The sequence below is a fragment of the Convolutriloba macropyga genome, chromosome 1 (genome assembly GCF_964194025.1).
Source record: "Convolutriloba macropyga chromosome 1, txConMacr16.3, whole genome shotgun sequence".
Taxonomy (NCBI): Eukaryota; Metazoa; Xenacoelomorpha; order Acoela; family Convolutidae; genus Convolutriloba; species Convolutriloba macropyga.
In genome coordinates this window covers 18,910,857-18,928,683 of record NC_134468.1, presented here as the reverse complement: position 1 = coordinate 18,928,683, position 17,827 = coordinate 18,910,857, and the positions used below count along the sequence as shown (strand labels likewise).

Sequence of the window (17,827 nt, the reverse complement as noted above, 5' to 3'; positions counted from 1 at the left end):
GCGAGTGGTTTTTTTCAGCCAATCCATTTATATCCCGTTCTAGGTCTAGTTTTCTGTTTAGTCAATGAAAATTCTTTGAATTGTACGTCAGGACTTGTCCTGCTGTATTTTTTTTATTTCACCGTCATGATTTTTGTTAGTACCATATGACGTCACAGCCACTTTTTGTTCATTCGTTCATGCAATTTCAATTGAATTGCATGTGTGACGTCATTTTTCGCTCTTAGTGGTTTAGTTAAGTTTTTTTAATTAAGTTTTTTTGTAGTCTTAGTTTGTAGTATATTAAGTCTTAGTTTAGTTTTTTTGTTCATGTGCGTGATTAAATTTTTGGTCACACTTGACTTACCTCAAAAATGACTTCCTCACTTTGAAATTGACTTTTATTTACTTTAATCCAAAGAGATAAGGTCAAATGGTTGTGTGTCACTCTAAATGAAGGTTATTTGAGATCAGCTAATAGAGGCAGTAAAAATTTATACAGATTTTTAATCAAAATATCACAGATCAGCCTTCAATGAAGAGACGAATTTTTTTGGTCTGTCTTTTTTACTGTTTTTTTAGAATGCCGATCTGCAAATCTATTGCGTCTATTTTCTGGCAATCTGCCAGCTATGTTTGCGATTTTTCACTTGATCAAATTTTTATCTAACCGCCTCACTCCGTAACCTTCTAACCTCTTTTCCCGTCACGCCATGCGACCACTAACAACCGCACCCTATGACTTCTCACCCTGGAGACCTACACTCTGCTCAAACCACCCTAACCTTCTTAATTCTAGCCTCCCTGAGCTCAAGCTGGCTATCACCGAAACCAAGCACTCGCTGGTTGTTTGAAAGCAATTTGCTTGATGCTACCCGTTAAGACTACGCCATCAATGTCAAACTGAATAGTCTCAAAACGAAGTTTGAAGCAATTATGGTAAGCGTGTCTTATGCAAAAGTTGCTCTTGACCGTTTTGACTTTTTGAGTGACTTTAGCGCCCTTGAATTTTAACGCCCGTAAAATCGTTGGAGGAATTTTGTCTTAGTCAGTGGTTGCATGACAGCAAATTCTAGGGGCAAGAGTAATAACTTTTTGGACGATTTTTTCAATTTAAAGAGCAAAATTTTGCGAAAGCTGATCTTTGTTCTTTTTTCAAAGATGTGTAATTGGAGTTGCAAATGTAGAAACACCTGAGGCTGTGAAACTAAGCGCGCCATGATTTTATAGTAAATAATGTTTAAAAATTTAATTTTTGATAGAATGTTCCTCAATGGGAGACATGGGACATTAATTTTAAATAAAAATTTTATACAGTTGATGGAATCGGTAAACTTTATAATTAGCGGACTTATTTCATTTTTTCTGCTGTTTCCCTTGATAAAGCCTATTTTTTGGTTAATTTTTCTTACATGGTAGTAAAAATTTAATTTTCGATACAAGTTGGACGATGGGAGACATGTGACATTAAATTTAAATAAAAATTTTAAACAGTTGATGGATTCGGTAAATTTTTTAATTAGCAGACTTAATTTATTTTTTCAGCTGTTTCCCTTGATAAAGCTTGTTTTTTGGATAATTTTTGTACATGGTTGTTACGAAAACTGAATTCAAAATGAAGGACTTAGACTGAAGGCAATGGGATTCAACTTGAATTGATAGCTGAACACATCATTTCATATAATTGCTCTGATGTCATGTTCTTTTTAGTTCCTATTTAGTGCACATAAAATTAAATATAAAATTCTGTATCTCAATAACTTTATAAAATGGTGTCCTGGAGAGGGATGGGCTTTGAATATTTTTTCAGAACTTCAATTTAGCGAACTGATGGATTTTTTCCTCAAGTGTAAATTTCTCGAGCTATATATGTTTCAAGTCATAGATTGAACTTTATTTCTTTTCGGGCATGTGACATTAAATTTAAATAAAAATTTTAAACAGTTGATGGATTCGGTAAACTTTTTAATTAGCAGACTTAATTTATTTTTTCAGCTGTTTCCCTTGATAAAGCTTGTTTTTTGGATAATTTTCGTACATGGTTGTTACGAAAACTGAATTCAAAATGAAGGACTTAGACTGAAGGCAATGGGATTCAACTTGAATTGATAGCTGAACACATCGTTTCATATAATTGCTTTGATGTCATGTTCTTTTTAGTTCCTATTTAGTGCACATAAAATTAAATATAAAATTCTGTATCTCTATAACTTTATAAAATGGTGTCCTGGAGAGGGATGGGCTTTGAATATTTTTTCAGAACTTCAATTTAGCGAACTGATGGATTTTTTCCTCAAGTGTAAATTTCTCGGGCTATATATGTTTCAAGTCATAGATTGAACTTTATTTCTTTTCGGGCTCTGGAGTTTATAGATAATAGGGTTCGGAGTATTATGTGCGAGCGCACATTGTTGTGCCTCCTTATTGTTGCAACCCCAATTTTACGGAGTGAAACTTTATTCAAGGTGAACTTGCTTTTTTCTTAATACGCCTAGTCTTTTTAGTTACTTGAAAGTAGTAGCATTCGAAAGTCGAATAGAAAACCGAATAGATCTTGTGTGCTCCAGTATACAAACACATATATGTGCTTATATGCCTGTAAGCGTTAGCTTGTGTACACTTATGTTTACACGTGTTTGTGAATCCATGTGAACGTATTTGTTTTCTTCTTCATAATTTTATCCAAGAATGCGTATACCCAATTTGAATCCATCAAAGAGTAGCTATTGGTTTATATGACTTTGTCACTATTTGTTTTCGTGAAGTACTAGTTATTTTTTTAATCGATTCGGCCCGTTTTTATTGCTTTTTGTCCTGTATCTTGGTCCCATTAATAACAAGTCACGTTGGTTTTCTAAAGACGCAAATGAATCTATTAATCAGTTTCAGTTAATCGCTAAGGTTTCAATTTATTTGTCAAAGTTGTTCTGTTCAAAAACATTTATTTTTCGAGTTCTCCCGTTTTTTTGCTGTACTGTTTATTAGTATTGTTAATGAACGGTCTCATTAGCTACTTAATGAGGCATAAAAATGTTGTTTCCCGTTTATTTATAATGCTTTTAACAGTTTTGTCTCGGTACTTAGTCTCAGTAATGACAATTGCCAAAGACCTTCTGATTAAAGAAATTTGAAACCATTTCATGGTTTCAATGAGAAGCTAGTTGTTCAGTTGTTTTTCCACTTTGAGGCCATTTGTTTTTAAAAAGCAATTATTTTTGTGTTTTGGTGGTCCTTGCTTAACTATTTGGATTCAGTTGATCTGAATTATTCAGTTTATTTGGATCTGAATTATTTTCAGAGTAAAATATGCCAGAGATCTTAGATTACGTTGAAGACGAACGAAAGAAGGAAGAGGTTGATGAATCTACTCCTCTACACGTCTATTACTGTTTGTGTGGACAGATTGTTCTCATCATTGATACTGTGCTTACTAAGTTACCCGTAAGACCTCGCGATCAGGCCACTGTGATAGATGCCACCAAACATGCTCACAAGATCCAGTGCGAGAACGCGGATGAAGTGTACCTCAAATGGAAGGACGGAATCGAACATCAGTTTAGAAAGCGATGCAAGAAGTGCAAATTGTTGCTCTTTTACAGACACAAAGTTGACGACACATTGACACTGTTTGTAATCAAGGTAATGTGATGTCACCAAATATGCTGAAAATGGAAAAGAATATATAGGAAAACACTGGTTTGTGCGTTTTATGAGTGCAGAAAACATAACAAGAGGAGCTGAATGCACGTGCGTACGACATTTTTTGAACAGCTCAGGGATGTGAAGAGTAGAATTGCCTTCGGATTTAATCAACTTTGGATATATTCTGCCCACCCCGGCATAGTTTACGCCCCAGCTGTACGTGCTGCAACATAGTAGCGTAATGTATCAGAACACATAAATTGTAATGGGGTTGGGGGCATAAACGGCACTGTGAGGCCGAAAACGAATAGCTCCAAAGTTATAGTGCGTAGATTTATATATCTGAGCTGACACGAAGTTTCTTGTGAGTGAAAATTGACAAGCTGTTTACATTTAATTTGCAAGTTTTGTTTTCAGGGCTCCGTGCTGTTAGAATCTGACCCAACAGTCACGGGGGGTGATTCAGCAGGTGCTAGTTCAAGTGGCAACACGATTACAAAGAGATCAGTGTATGATCAAATTGACGACAACGAGGCAGCGAAAAAGAGGAGTAGCAAGGTGTTGGTGAAGAAACATGTGCATGATAAGGGTAAAACTGGGTCAGTCACTGTCTCCACAATCGAAGATGAGGAGGATGAAATTGAACAGAGGGAAATTGCTGATTCGTAAGTGTCAATAATGGAACCTTCAGAAACTACATCGTATCAATATTTTGTGATAATTAATTGGTACCTTAGTAGATGAAATCCCCCCAATTTTAGAGACTTGTGTCGCTCTTTAATCAACGTGAGGCTTTCAGCCCTCTTCGTGATACTCTTATGATCACATTTTTTCCTCTCAAACAAAGGTTGCCTGATTGACTTTTGGGATAATAACTGAATTGTTTTGCGTCATCTAAATTCCTCGCATTCAGAATTTTAGATCGCTGAATTTAATTGCTTGATGTTACTACTGAAACTCATATCAAAAGTGGTCACATTTTTTCAGATCATTGTAGTGGTCTCAAGCTCTGATAGCACCAATTGAAGCCGTCTAATGAAAATTATATCTAGTTTTCCTCTGAAACAGGCTACAATCGCCCCCGAATGGTGGTTGAATTTTTTTGACGTTTGTCGGCTCTGTTCGTCTTATCAATTAGTCTGACACTAGCCGGTATGTTTTTTAATAGCCGCACAGCGATAGCTGGGCTATTATTGGCCTTCTCTTGGTTTTTTTTTACAATTCAAAGAATTTGAATTGTATTGGGGCGCTGTCTTTTAAGATCTGTTCACACATTTTCATGATTTTTGAAGTCAAATTGAGTAGTGATTTTGGTCACGCCGAAACAGGAAACGGAGCGAAAAAGCGAGTGGTTTTGCGGGTGAATTTTTTTCGCTCTAATTTTAAAGTAGGGTGAGAAAACGGTGTTTGAACAAAAATTCGGTTTCTCGGTAGTGGTTTTTTGTTCGCATGGGGCAATTTCACTCTGATATTTACTGTTTTTTCGATTTTTTGGATCGGATTTTTGTAGGCCTAATTTTTTTGTTTGAATTAAATTTTAATTTCTCGCTAGTGGTTTTTTGTTCACTTGCGGCATTTTGACATTGATTTTCTGTTTTTTTCTTATTTTTTTGATCTGATTTTTTTAAAATGGTTTTCTCAATTCACTCATAGTCCATTCTAAGTCTAGTTTTTCTGTTTAGTCAATGAAAATTCTTTGAATTTTACGTCAGGATTTGTCCTGCTATGTTTTATTTCGTCGTCATGATTTGTGTTACGACCATATGACGTCACATCCACTTTTTGTTCATTCGTTCATGCAATTTCAACTGAATTGCATGCGTGACTTCATTGTTCGATCTTAGTGGAGCGAGTTTTTTTGTTCATTCGCGTGATCAAGTTTCGGTCACACTTGACTTACCTCACTCTCAAAAATGACTTCCTCACTTTGAAATTGACTTTTATTTACTTTAATTCAAAGAGATAAGGTCAAATGGGTGTGTGTGACTCTAAATTAAGGTTATTTGAGATCAGCTAATAGAGGCAGCAATAACTTGTACAGATTTTTAATCAAAATATAACAGATCAGCCTTCAATGAAAAGACAAATTTTTTTGTCTGTCTTTTTTACTGTTTTTTTAGACTGTCGACCTACGAATCTATTGCGGCTATTTTCTGGCAATCTGCCAGCTATGTTTTTTATTTTGCCTCCTCTATTATTCATTACCAGAATTGCAAAATATGTTGTATAGCAAGTTAGTGTGCTAAAGTTGAAAGTGGAGCTGAGGGCATAAACATGCGCTCATGAAGGAGAAAGGCCGAAACAGAAAAGATTCTATATGTTTGCCCTTTGTTTCGTGGTGTTGGTTGGTGTCATTTTGAATTACTTTGTTCATGCGTGACAACCCCTCACTCTCAAGTTATTTTTAAAAGAGAAAATTGACCTAAACAGTAGATTAGAAATGGGTTTTCATAACTACGAAAACGGTCAAATTTTATGCCAGATTCTTTCAATATACCACAATCAAGCAATTGTACAGCAAGGCTTGGCGGAGATTTTAGAATTATTTTTTTGAGACAAGATGGTTACTTTATTTGGCCAAAACAAAAACTTTTTTATTAGTTTTTGCCACCTCTTTTCAGGTATGCTGCGAATTCGAAGGTGGTGTATCGAATGATGGAGGCGAGGGGTCTATTGAAACGGAAGATGGCAGAGCAGGCGGCTATCGAGGACCAGCACAAAAAGTACAAAGGAACTTTGATTGACAACCTCTTCAAATGAATCTTACACATGCCGAGAAAATGGATTTTTCAACAGGGGTGCTTTCCTGGCAGCAAAAAAATGAAGGCCAGGATTGAATTCGAGAGAGGAGAGATTAAACCAAAACTATAAAAAGACTTAGCAGGTTCGTTTTTGACTCCTGGCTGTATTGTTGTCTGTTATCGAGTCGAACTGCATTTTAGATGAACTGACAGTTTGGCTGTTTCAATTTGTAGTTTTGTTTAAATTGTAGTTTCAATTTGTTAAAATTTTTATCATGTGTTTTAATGAGGAAACATGTGTCAATTTTAAAGAACTGGATTCAAGTAATCTTTATCTCTCAGCACAATAAATGATGCCAATTTACCTTAATAGAAGGCTGGTTGCCAAAAAATAATTTTGACTTTTCAGTTACAATGATACAAACGCCATCTTGGGGTGGGGTGTGGCAGGCAGATGGGCGTACTTGCAACATTTGAGATATGAGTTTAATTTATATAATGAGTAATTAATTAATGTTGTCAGAAGAAAGATGTTCAATTGCTCTCGTAGAGAAGCAATTATTGTAAACGTGTCTTTTTTATGAAAAATTTTCGCTCGACCGTTTTGACTTTTCGAGTGGCTTTTACGCCGCCCTGGAATTTTTGCAGTTCGTGTGATCTAAAATTCTATCTCAATCACAATTTCAAGCAGCTGAACTCAATTGGCGGCAATTTAATGCTAAAAGTCAAATGAAAAGTGCGCCGAAACTGGTGTCATTTTTTACTTTAAATCTTTATAGTGGTATATGTTAACTTCTAATGTGGTTATTTGAAGCCCACGATTGAACTTCTTAGTCCTATTTAGGCTCACTCCCGACTGAAGCAGGCTGCAATTGATTAGAGCTCCCACTAGTCGTTCAAGAGCAATTCTTCCGACGTTTAGTCGGTTATGTTCTCTTTTTTTTATTGGAGAGGCTCTCACGGTTGAAAGCCTCAGAACATGAATTAAAACTAATCATTAGCTGATAATGATTGCATCACAACAGTTAATTAGTGAATCATAACAGCGATGTTACAATAAGTCGCTGATGTGAATCACTCGCCAATTGCGACGAATCATCATTAGCTCATGATTTTTCTTTTGATTTGTATTCGCATATAAACTTACATTCGCATTTTGCGGTGTAATTTTGCTCCTGCGGCCGTTTAGGTACAAGTTATGACTTCTTAGGCTCGAATTTGTAGACAATAGGCAACTTTGATGTTCTGTGTCAGTTACATAACAAAGAGTGAACTGTTTTCATACCCATTAATAGCGGAGGTGATCAACATCCTTTAAACTTGTCATTTGTACTCTCTTCAGTTCTGTTCTATAACTGTTTTTGGTCTGTGGTTGCGTTAGACTGCATGGGCCGTAACATGTTTACTTGAAAGAGGTGCTTGTTCTTTCAGATCACCATGCGAGAAATGGGTGCGAGCGCATTTATTCAGCAATAGCAACAACCTATTACCTCTATCATCTCATTTTGTACCAATTTGTATAATTTATCATTTATGCTCTTTGTATCAACTATGTGTACGTTGTGCCATAAGCGGCTTTCGAACTAAGCAAACGAGTTCATCAACTACTCCAATAATTCAAATTCAATCGAAGACGAATTGAAACGTGCCTTGTTATCGATAAGATGGAGTTGAGCTTCAGAACTGCATCCTTTCTGTGTTGTGTAGTGATGTTGACTAAATGTAGTTTGCCTTCCGGCGAGGAAGCGAATGGAAAGTTTGGCGAAACACGTAAGTCGCTTAATTAAGCAGTACAGTATCGATAGACCTTATCAAACGAGATTTATGATGAACGTAAGAGGTGTCAATTGTACACGTTATGTTCAACAATAAGATGTCCGCTAAGTATATATGACAATAGTTATTAAATGGTTATTTGTTGTATAATTTAGAGCCTCTGGCGGGCCTTATGTGACTAAAATTAGTCTGTATCTTTTCACGGAGAATTTTTTATATGGCGTTGATTTCGAGGTAAATAGGTAAACATCCTACGTAGATGAAAGCTTTTTATTAATAGCCGCGAACCGATACCGGCTATGCTATTATTGGGGACGTCGTAGTTTTTTCTACTCAAAGAGGAGTATTGATTTTCTCAAGTTTTTTTTACCGGAAGTACTATATGTTCAGGCGGCGTTTTGACCTATTAGTGAAAGTGAGTAAAATGACTGTGTGAACTAACTTCTTCTGAGCGAGAGAAGTTTTTTGATCATGCGCTGCGTTTGGTGAATGATGACTTTTTGACTTTGAAAAGAGTTTTTGAGAGATTGGCGCAATATATATCACTGTTTTTCGCCGTGTTTCCGCCCATTTTACCCCATTTTTTAATTTTAACTGTTTTTGTAGAATTATATTCTGGTCGATGCCGCTTGGATATGCAACCATCTGAAATGGATACCAGCTTGATAATTCCTTTCAAGTGCAAAATTGGCCCATGTTCCAAATTTTGTAAATCAATTTCTGGCTTTTTTTCCTTAACTTCTTCGTTTTTGGCTCTTTGAGCAGACTTTTTCGTATAAAATTAGTAAATATGTCAACGTATTTTTGATACTTACTGAACTGGATGCCTCTTTTTGTCGGGAGGTGTTTTTTTTTAATAAAATTGTACACATAGTAATCCGATTTTGGCAGTTTTTGTCAATATTTTCTAGGTTTTTTTGTTTTTACTTCGAGTTTTTTTTACCATAAAAAGTTGGTGCGTAATCGGTATTTTTTGGTTTCGTGTTGTCGCTAATTGAATAGGTTTTGGTGATAACTCTAAAATTTAGTGAAAGTTTTTACCATATTTTGAACATTTTCAAATTGTTTTACTGTTTGGCAATTGAGCTGTTTTCACTTCTTACTGAAACAGGAAGATGGCTATGTAATGTTTTTAAACCTCGATTGATTAATAACAATAAATCCGTGTTTTTTACTACGATTTTGTGTTTTGAATAGAGTTTCCAATTTAGATTTTTGATTTTTCATAAATTGGGAATTAGTTTTACAAACTGTTTCACAATGCATCTATTCTCCGAATTCTAGCATGTTTTCTTCTAACCCTCTCCTATGACCTATAGTTTTATTCGCCCTGCCTTTAATTAATTAAAAGTTTTCGATTTGAACTAATAATTTTTGTCTTTTCCTTTGAACTTTTAAAGTTTTGTTGCAAATGATTTTACTTAACATATGCCGCTGTGGTTTTGCTAGCTTCACTTTTACAAATTTTGAACAATTACATGGGTGTGAATTTTGTTGTCTATTTAGTCTTTGTCATGTTTAATTTCGGTCTGATTAATTTTTGTCATCGTTTAGTTTTTTCGCGTTCGTGATCTAAAGAGATATGTAAAATTTATAGTTAAAGCGACGAAGTTTATTTAGTTAACAATTGATTACTGTTTTTCTATTGTACAATACTGTTTCGATTGAGAGAACTTACGGAAATAGATATTTTTTGCCATTTCTGACAGTATTCAAATTTTTCCGAAATAATGTTTTGGGAGTCAAAAATAGCTTCGTTTTGCTGCTCGTGTACTTCAATATTTTCAACTGCGTACAAACTTTTGGGCTTGTTTTACATTTGAGAGTAATGTATTTTTTTGTTCAGTTGGTTTGTGGGCTATCTTCAATTTGTGAATGATTTTAGTAGTCACTTTAGTAGGAACAAGTTGATTTAAAAAGTGAATCTTTCACGAAGACGACTCTTTGACTCGTTTCCGGAAGTCTTCCGGCTATGTTCTTAAGGTTTTTTTTTACCGGAAGTACTGTTTGTTCAGGCGGCGTTTTGACCTAATAGTGAAAGTGAATAGAATTACCGTGTGAACTAAACTTGTTCTGAGCGAGAGAAATTTTTTATTATGCGCTGTGTTCAGTGATTGACTTTTTGACTTTGAAGAGTATGAGAGATTGGAGCATATATTTGACAGTTTTTAGCCATGTTTTCGTCGATTTAGCCCAAATATTTTTTTAATTTATCACTTGGTTTTTCGTAGAAGCAAATTTTGATCGATGCCGCATGAATATGGAACCATCTGAAATCGATACCACAACGTTTTAGAGAACCTAATTATGCGTTTCAAGTGCTAAATGGGCCCATATTTCTCTTTTTTGGCAATTTTTGCTTCTTCCATTAATTTATTCATTTTAGCCCTCTGAACGGACTTTAATCAATATATTAAATATATCAACGTTTTTCTGATAATTCCTGATTTGGATGCCTCATTTTGACGTGGTGTTTTTTTAATAAAATTGTACACATACTAATCAGATTTTAGCGGTTTTTGTCAAATTTTCTTGTTTGTACTTTTGAGTTTAATTACCATAAAAGTCTTCCGGTGAGCCAGCGGTGTTTTTGGTATCCTTTTGTTGCTAATTGAATTGGTTTTGGGGGTAACTATTTAAAATTCAGTGAAAATTATTACCCGATTTTGATTATTTTCAAATCTTTTCTGTTTCGCAATTGAGCTGTTTTCACTTCTTTTTGAGATTTGAATATGGATATGGATTTTTCTTCAACCTGGATGTCGTAATAACAAAAAATCCGAAATTTTGATTTTTTAAACTTTTTCACATTGTATGTAGTTTACAATTTCTAGGATTTTTCTTTCTAACATTGTCCTAAGACCTAGTTTCATTCGCCCTCTTTTTGTTGAATTCATAATTATCGATTTGAACAAATAATGTTTGTCTTCTGTTGAATTTTTGAAGTTTTGTTGGCAATTGGTTTTATATAATATAATATGGCACTGAGGTTCTGCTAGTTTCACTTTTACAAATATGTCAGCATATATTCTAAGGAATTTGTTTTGGTAACATATAATTTTGTGTTTGGATATTGTTCTGTCCCTTTAGTCCTTTCCATGATTAATTTTGATTTGATTATTTTTTTGGTCATTGTTTAGTTATCGCGTTCAGTGTGATTTTAAGCGACAACGAATCTTTATAGATAAAGCGGCAACGTTTTTTAGTTACCAATTGATTAGTGTTTTTATATTGAAAAATAGTGTTTCCATTGAGAGAAATTACGGAAATTGATAAATTTTGTAACAATTTTTGACTATTTCTTGCAGTATTGAAATTTTTCTTCTAAAAGAAATTTTTGGGGGCCTAACATTGCTTGACTTTTGCTACTCGCGTACTTTAATGTTTTCAATTGCGTACAAAAACTTCGGCTTGTTTTATATATCAGTGTAATGCATTTTTTTTAGCTCAGTTGATTATTTTATTGGCTATCTTAATTTTTTGACTGATTTTTTTGTTTTGTTTTAGTAGTCACTTTAGTAGGAGCCAGTTGATTTAAAACGTATTTCTTTGACGAAGACGAGTCGTTTCCAGAATTCTTTCGGCTGTGTTTTTAGTTTGTCGTCTCCATCGATGATACTTGCGACCATTGACGTTTTCAATTTCAGTAACCTCTAATGCTTTGCAGTTAAAATTTGTGCGCGTGACGTCACTTGTTCTGCTTTTTGGTCAATTGCGTGACCTACCTCTCTCAAAAAAATGACTTCTGAAATCACTTAATGAACTTTAAACTTTATGAAAATTTACTTGTTAAAGATTAATAGTGTGCATCTAAGTAGTGCCAAATGTATATGCCCTAATTCTTGCTTATTAGAGTATTCAGTTTTTGATTTCGAATATTAATTTTAAAAAAGCTCTATTAGGGCTTCTTCCTTATAGAGCGTATGTGTCTCATAAAAATGACAGTCCGAGTTTAACCCAAAAAGTCTAGTGGTCTAAAGGACTGGTGGTCAATCTGTATCTTATTTCTTTAGTTGTTTCAATTTCATGGAAGGCCACAAGCGTCTATTGCGGCTATTCGGAAGTCTACTGGCTATGGTTTCTAAGATTGCAAATGACTCCAATTTTTGCTGCAGAAATTCCAACCCCTCAATGTTAGACTGTCATTGATCTGTCATTTTCAGCTGACCCAGTCCACTATAAGTGAGAAACAGGGAACTTGCAGCTTTGTTGAAAAGACCATTTTGTATCTTATTTAGTAGTGAGTCGTGAGAGGAAAGCGAAAGTGAATAAGAGATACAATGACTCAGTGTCACAGATGGACGACTCTGGCATTGTGTTCAAGTTCGAACACGTTCGGGTGCGACTTCATGAAAACATACAAATAGAGCTGTCTGTCTTCGGAGAGTATGATCGAGAGCAGCCACCCGTGTTCGCAGGTATTTGAATTTAACCTTAGTAATAAGAAATTGTTACTTTGATGGATGCGATCTTCAAATATTTTTTAAATCGCATATTTAATACCTGAGAGAAAAGCTGACCTTCAGACCCCAGCTGATTGTAGAGTTTAAAATCCGCAAAGATAATTGCTTGAAAATTTCAGGAAATCGATGTTTATACTATTTTTATATAGCAATGTGTATTTTAATTTATTTAATAGCCTATTTTTAAAACTCAAAGAATTTGAATTGTATTGGGGCGCTGCCTTTTTTAAGACTCGAAGAGATTTGTGGTTTCGTTTTTAATACTCGAAGAGGCTTCATGATTTTCTACTTTTAAGACCCGAAGTGTCTTTATGGTTTTTTTTTGATAAGTGAGCGAGCAAGAAAACCGGAAGTTCAGGGAGTGAATAAAGTTTGTAAAAGTTTAATAACCAAAAACCTTCGAAACGCTATCAAAAAAATTAAACGCTATGAAAATGATAACTTTTTAAAACAACAAAGAAGTTTAAAAAACCGCTCGAAAAAGCCGCACGAACAACAAAAATTGCTCGCTTAGAGAAAATTGTTTCACACCTGCATTTCTCGCTAAGTTTCAAAAGAAGACTTGAACAAAAGAACCACTCTCTCTTTTCTCCGCTCTTCAATTTTTTTAAACTGAAACGAGAGAGTGGTTCTTTTGTTCATGTCTTTTTTTGAAACTTAGCGAGAAATGCAGGTGTGAAACAATTTTCTCTAAGCGAGCAATTTTTGTTGTTTGTGCGGCTTTTTCGAGCGGTTTTTCAAACTTCTTTGTTGTTTTAAAAAGTTATCATTTTCATAGCGTTTAATTTTTTTGATAGCGTTTCGAAGGTTTTTGGTTATTAAAAGGAGTGATTTCAAAAGCTAATTTTAAGGTTTTTCAACTAATTCTCCGGTTTTAAGGCTATTTTAGTGAGCTTTGGCCCGTTGTTGTGTTTTATTGCCTTTACTTGTAACTGAATTAACTTAATTCTCGCCGGCAGTTGACAAATTGTTCCTAATTTCTTAGTTTTTTTGCTTTTTTCAAAATTAGAGATGCTTTTCTGCTTATTTTAGCTTCGCCAAATTTGTGTCAGCAGTAAAGTTGTCTCGATTGCTTGAAGTAATGTTTTCCCTTTGTATTTTTACTTGTAAAAATTGAAAACGTAATTGAATTTTTGTACTCTTTTGGTTTGATTTACTTTTACTTAAATTTTGTTTATTTCATTAAAGATAGTCTTTTCTGTGCATTGAAGCTCACTGATTTAATTTTGAGTTAATTTTTTTATTTCATTTAATATAGTCTTCTCTGTTCTTTGATGCTCACTGCCATCACAAAACTAGTTTTTCGACAGGCAGTCTAGTTATTTTTGGTTTAGGGATCTCCGAGTCGTTCCCGGAATTCTCCCGGTTATGTTTTTAATATCTGTTCACACATTTTCATGATTTTTGAAGTCAAATTGAAGTGATGATTTTGGTCACACTGATACAGGAGGTGGAGCGAAAAGGCGATTGTTTTTGCGGCGTAAATTTTTTTGCTCTGCTTTTGAGTGGAGTGAGAAAAATTTGTTTGAACAAAAATTCGCTTGTGGTTTTTCGGTCACATGCGGCAATTTGACATGAATTTTTAAAGTCTTCTTCGATTTTTTATTTTCTAAATGATTTTTTTCTAAATAGTTTTACCAATCCTTTCATAGTACTTTTTTGTTTAGCCAATGAAAAATATTTAATTGGGTAAAAGAATTCAACGAACACCAGACTTTTTACATCTTTGGTCAGCATTTCATGGTATACTTTTGTCAGTTTGATCTTAAGCGTCTGGGTGAGCATTTGAAGTTGTACCATTACACAACTTTGCATTTTGTTTGCATAACAGGCTGATTTTGTGCCGCCTAATTTTGTGAACAATGTTCTTGTGAACAATTTGTTAATTTTTCTAGGGGAGAACTTTGATTATCGAACTTCCTAAGATTTGTTAACATTTGAGAAAACTCCCAACTTTCTTAAAACATCAATTAAATTGGGAAATCTCTCATCTTTTTTGTTTTTCTTCAATCTGTCAGGACCAGTTATTGTCCAACCAAAAATGGTTAACAGAAAGAGGAATATTTTGTGGGCCGGTAAAAAAGGGACTGGAATAATCTGAAGCTGGTTTTTGTTCTTAGACCAAATGCTGCTCATTTTACTCAAGTGTTCTTATCGTCTGAATCATTTTTCAAATTTTTCGTTAATTGAATGACTTCTGAGGGCATTCGTTGTTTGGTATTGATTTGTAATCGTGGCGCTGTGAAGAGTCTAGTGGTGATTGCAGCCACAATTATTGCTGTACAGCGAAACTCAGATTGACAGTCCGGAGCTTTGTGTCCTTTAAACAAACAATTGTGTTTTAAACTTTTAGCACGAGCGGGTGTTGATCTCCCTTGGAAATTTCATTATATTTTTGAATTTCACTCTATATAATAGAAGGCACGTACTCGTCTTTAAAGGCTGTCAAGATGATGTTTCTTTTTTTAATTATCTCTCGAACTTCATTGAAATGGTTTTATCTGTTGATATTTGCTCTGCTGAACTTCTCTTTCTAATTTTTTTGTAGGAAATGATTTACAGCATTGAAAAAGTATCGGAGATCTTTTTTGCCACTTGACTGTTAGACAAATGTAACTAACGGTTACTCAAGGCACTGCAAAAGTTTATCTGAAGATCAATTATAATGCGTTACTTAACAGCTAGCCACGTTATCTACCGCATTTAATTCGGACTCTTGTTTTTTGACTCGAAGATTAATAATTCTTATATGTTGATAGAGTTTAGAGTGTGGAATTTTTTTGATTATTTAGCTCAGTGTTTAAGGGAAGCTTTAGTTCTAGCTTTAGTTCATTCCGCCACTGAATTAAATTTTGTTTAAAATGTAATTAATGGCTTGGCTTGAAAAGCTTTTTGTCTTGACGTCAGTTGCTGAAAGATTGAATTTGTATGCGTGATTTCATTTTGAAGTTTTGGTCACTTGTGGTCAGTCTTTTTTATCAATGAGAATGATTTTTTTTAATTTTCGAGTCTCCAGTCGTGCAAGTAGGTACATGCGGTCTATATGGTTACTATTTTTTCGGTAATCTGATGCCATGTATTCGTTAAACTCACAAATGGGCTCGGAGGGTTTGCGGTAAAATTTGTGACTTTTATGATAAATCAGATTTTGTATGTCTCACTCAAGATTTAAATTCAAAAGCGATGTTCAAAATTCTGGTCATTTCAATGCGTGCCCATCCAGGACATTTTGATTAAAATTGACTAGCTACTTTTTAAGAAATCTGTCCAAAGAGCTGCTTAAGTGTCTCCTCACTCACAATATAAGTTATCAGTAAATGATTAATATTGATGAATGTTTAGTGCTGAGAACCAGTCAGAATATCATGTCATTCCAAGTGCCAGTGGTGATAGGGGATAGAGTATACAGCGATGTCTCGCGTACCCTCTGCACCCCACCCGATGTATCCTCAGAACTGAATACATTCTTCATTGGAATTTCAACACTGTCCAATGTCTCGTACAATTTTTCTCTTGCTACAAAAGTCATCGATACGTATCAGCTCAAGTAAGTTTAGTCCAGTCTTTTCTTAAGTCTGGGATTTCACTACTATATAAACATCTATTCACTACTATATAAACAAAATGCGAGCAACGATCATGGGCTGGCAAGTTAAAAAGCATCAGTGAGTTATTAGAATTTCATGAAAAGGAGAAGAGCGAAGAATAGATCTGATTTAGTTTTTGAAAATTTCGATAAATCTCAAGAACAACAAAACTTTTTATTATGAGTAATTCGCAAGTATTGGCAATATAATATAATAATAGTATATTATATCAGTATAATATAATAGTGATATTGTTTCAGAGCAACACAAGAAGGCAATCTAATGGCCTCGCCTTCTCAGCCCCAAGTGCTGCCTTATGAACTGCAGTCTGACGAAGACACGGTGCTAGTGAAGTTTGAGTCAGAGGACGAGCTCTGCTCTATTGTCTCAGTACAGAATGCCTTGTGTCCCGTCTACGATCAGGCAGATGACGTTGCCTACGAGGGATTCCATCAGTACTTCACCAAAAAAGCGGGAATTGCCGTCTCGGTTAGAGCTGATTAAGTAGCTGGTCGACTGAATTCCGCTCTGCCATGACATTTTAATACTAAAAAGTCAGTGTTACTCAATAATAAAAACGCTCTAGTTGTCTTACTCCATGCTCCGTAGAAACAATGTCTTTAAAGCAAAAAGTTTTAGTGAAATAAATGTGATATAAAAGGATTTTAAAAAATTTGCAAAAAAAACGAAGGACAAGTGCAAATATGATGTTTTAGAAAAGAGAGCTGAAGTCTCACTGGTTCTTCATAGTTGTGATAGTTGTGCCCTCGGTCCATTCCTGTTCGAGTTCAGACCACTCGCTTTATCCTCTCACAGCCCCTTTTCTGTCGCTTTCGGGGGCACCTCCTGGTCGTCCCTCTTTCTCGTACGCCACTCTACATGCGAAACAGTCTGCTTTAATGTACAGACCAGAAGTAGATGTTGGTGATGGTGTTTTGAGCATATTCTCTAAAGGACAGTCTAAACGTGTGAATGTGACAATCAGCAAGATTGGAGAGAGTTAGTAGCCTTAGTATTCGTTTTCAGCCGTAAAACTCAGTCTAGTGGTATATCCAATTTGACAAGTCTCCACTTTTGCTTTTCTGCAGCATTGCACTTGCTGTATGGCATGTTACAAAATGACAACATCGCATAGTGTTTAGGCATCATCTTTGGAATATGCAGTCAAAACTGACAAATTTAATCAAAACTGTCAATCCTATATGAATGTGAAATGCGTCATTGCAGAAGGGTTTTCTCCAGCTGGTTGGTTTACTCGCAAGTATGCTACAACAAGAAGGCTCTCTTGTTCTGTGCGTTGCACAGAATGTTAATGCATCATATCTGAATCGTAAGAAAGTTTTCCTCGGCAATATAATTTCTGGTTCAGCAAGCTTCCGGCAAAAGGGCAACCGTATTATAAGTCGAGGAACTAAATAGGCCCGAGTAAACCAATTGCAAAGGAACATTTCTTTCTAATTTTTTGAAAATCGTCTAGAAGGGCTGTGCTACGATACCAACATAAACCAGTTTAAAACAAAAAAGTCTGAATTTTGTGTCCTTGTCGGTTTCCATTTTGCTTGATCAGTTTCGCTGGAATTTCTTTGTAATTTTTGAGAAACAGACTTTGAGAAATATTTCAACGTTAATTTGATTGACT

At 35.0% G+C, this 17,827-nt stretch overlaps 4 protein-coding genes across 5 annotated transcripts in view; 3 read left to right on the top strand and 1 right to left on the bottom strand.

The window, feature by feature from the left end:
- Window positions 1-17,827, bottom strand: part of LOC142336124 (proteasome subunit beta type-2-like) — a 344,687-nt gene that overhangs the window by 258,849 nt on the left and 68,011 nt on the right. The window lies entirely within an intron of this gene.
- The window catches only part of LOC142336115 (phospholipase A and acyltransferase 3-like), a 302,707-nt gene that overhangs the window by 248,894 nt on the left and 35,986 nt on the right, over window positions 1-17,827 (top strand). The gene's annotated exons all lie outside the window — the stretch shown is intronic.
- On the top strand, window positions 3,286-6,381 carry LOC142334789 (STING ER exit protein-like). Its single transcript, XM_075383128.1, has 3 exons — window positions 3,286-3,618; window positions 4,039-4,286; window positions 6,243-6,381. The coding sequence occupies exons 1-3, from the start codon at window positions 3,286-3,288 to the stop codon at window positions 6,379-6,381; spliced, it is 720 nt and encodes a 239-aa protein (XP_075239243.1).
- Window positions 7,798-17,827, top strand: part of LOC142336085 (SID1 transmembrane family member 2-like) — a 37,482-nt gene continuing 27,452 nt past the window's right edge. Inside the window, exons 1-5 of one of the 2 annotated variants that reach the window (XM_075384620.1) lie at window positions 7,798-8,132; window positions 12,380-12,556; window positions 15,944-16,148; window positions 16,449-16,677; window positions 16,905-17,187. In XM_075384620.1, the coding sequence (XP_075240735.1) occupies window positions 8,027-8,132; window positions 12,380-12,556; window positions 15,944-16,148; window positions 16,449-16,677; window positions 16,905-17,187 (1,000 nt within the window). In that variant the 5' untranslated portion in view covers window positions 7,798-8,026. Of the gene's footprint in view, window positions 8,133-12,376; window positions 12,557-15,943; window positions 16,149-16,448; window positions 16,678-16,904; window positions 17,188-17,827 lie in introns of both variants that reach the window. The other variant, XM_075384611.1, reaches the window with a different exon arrangement.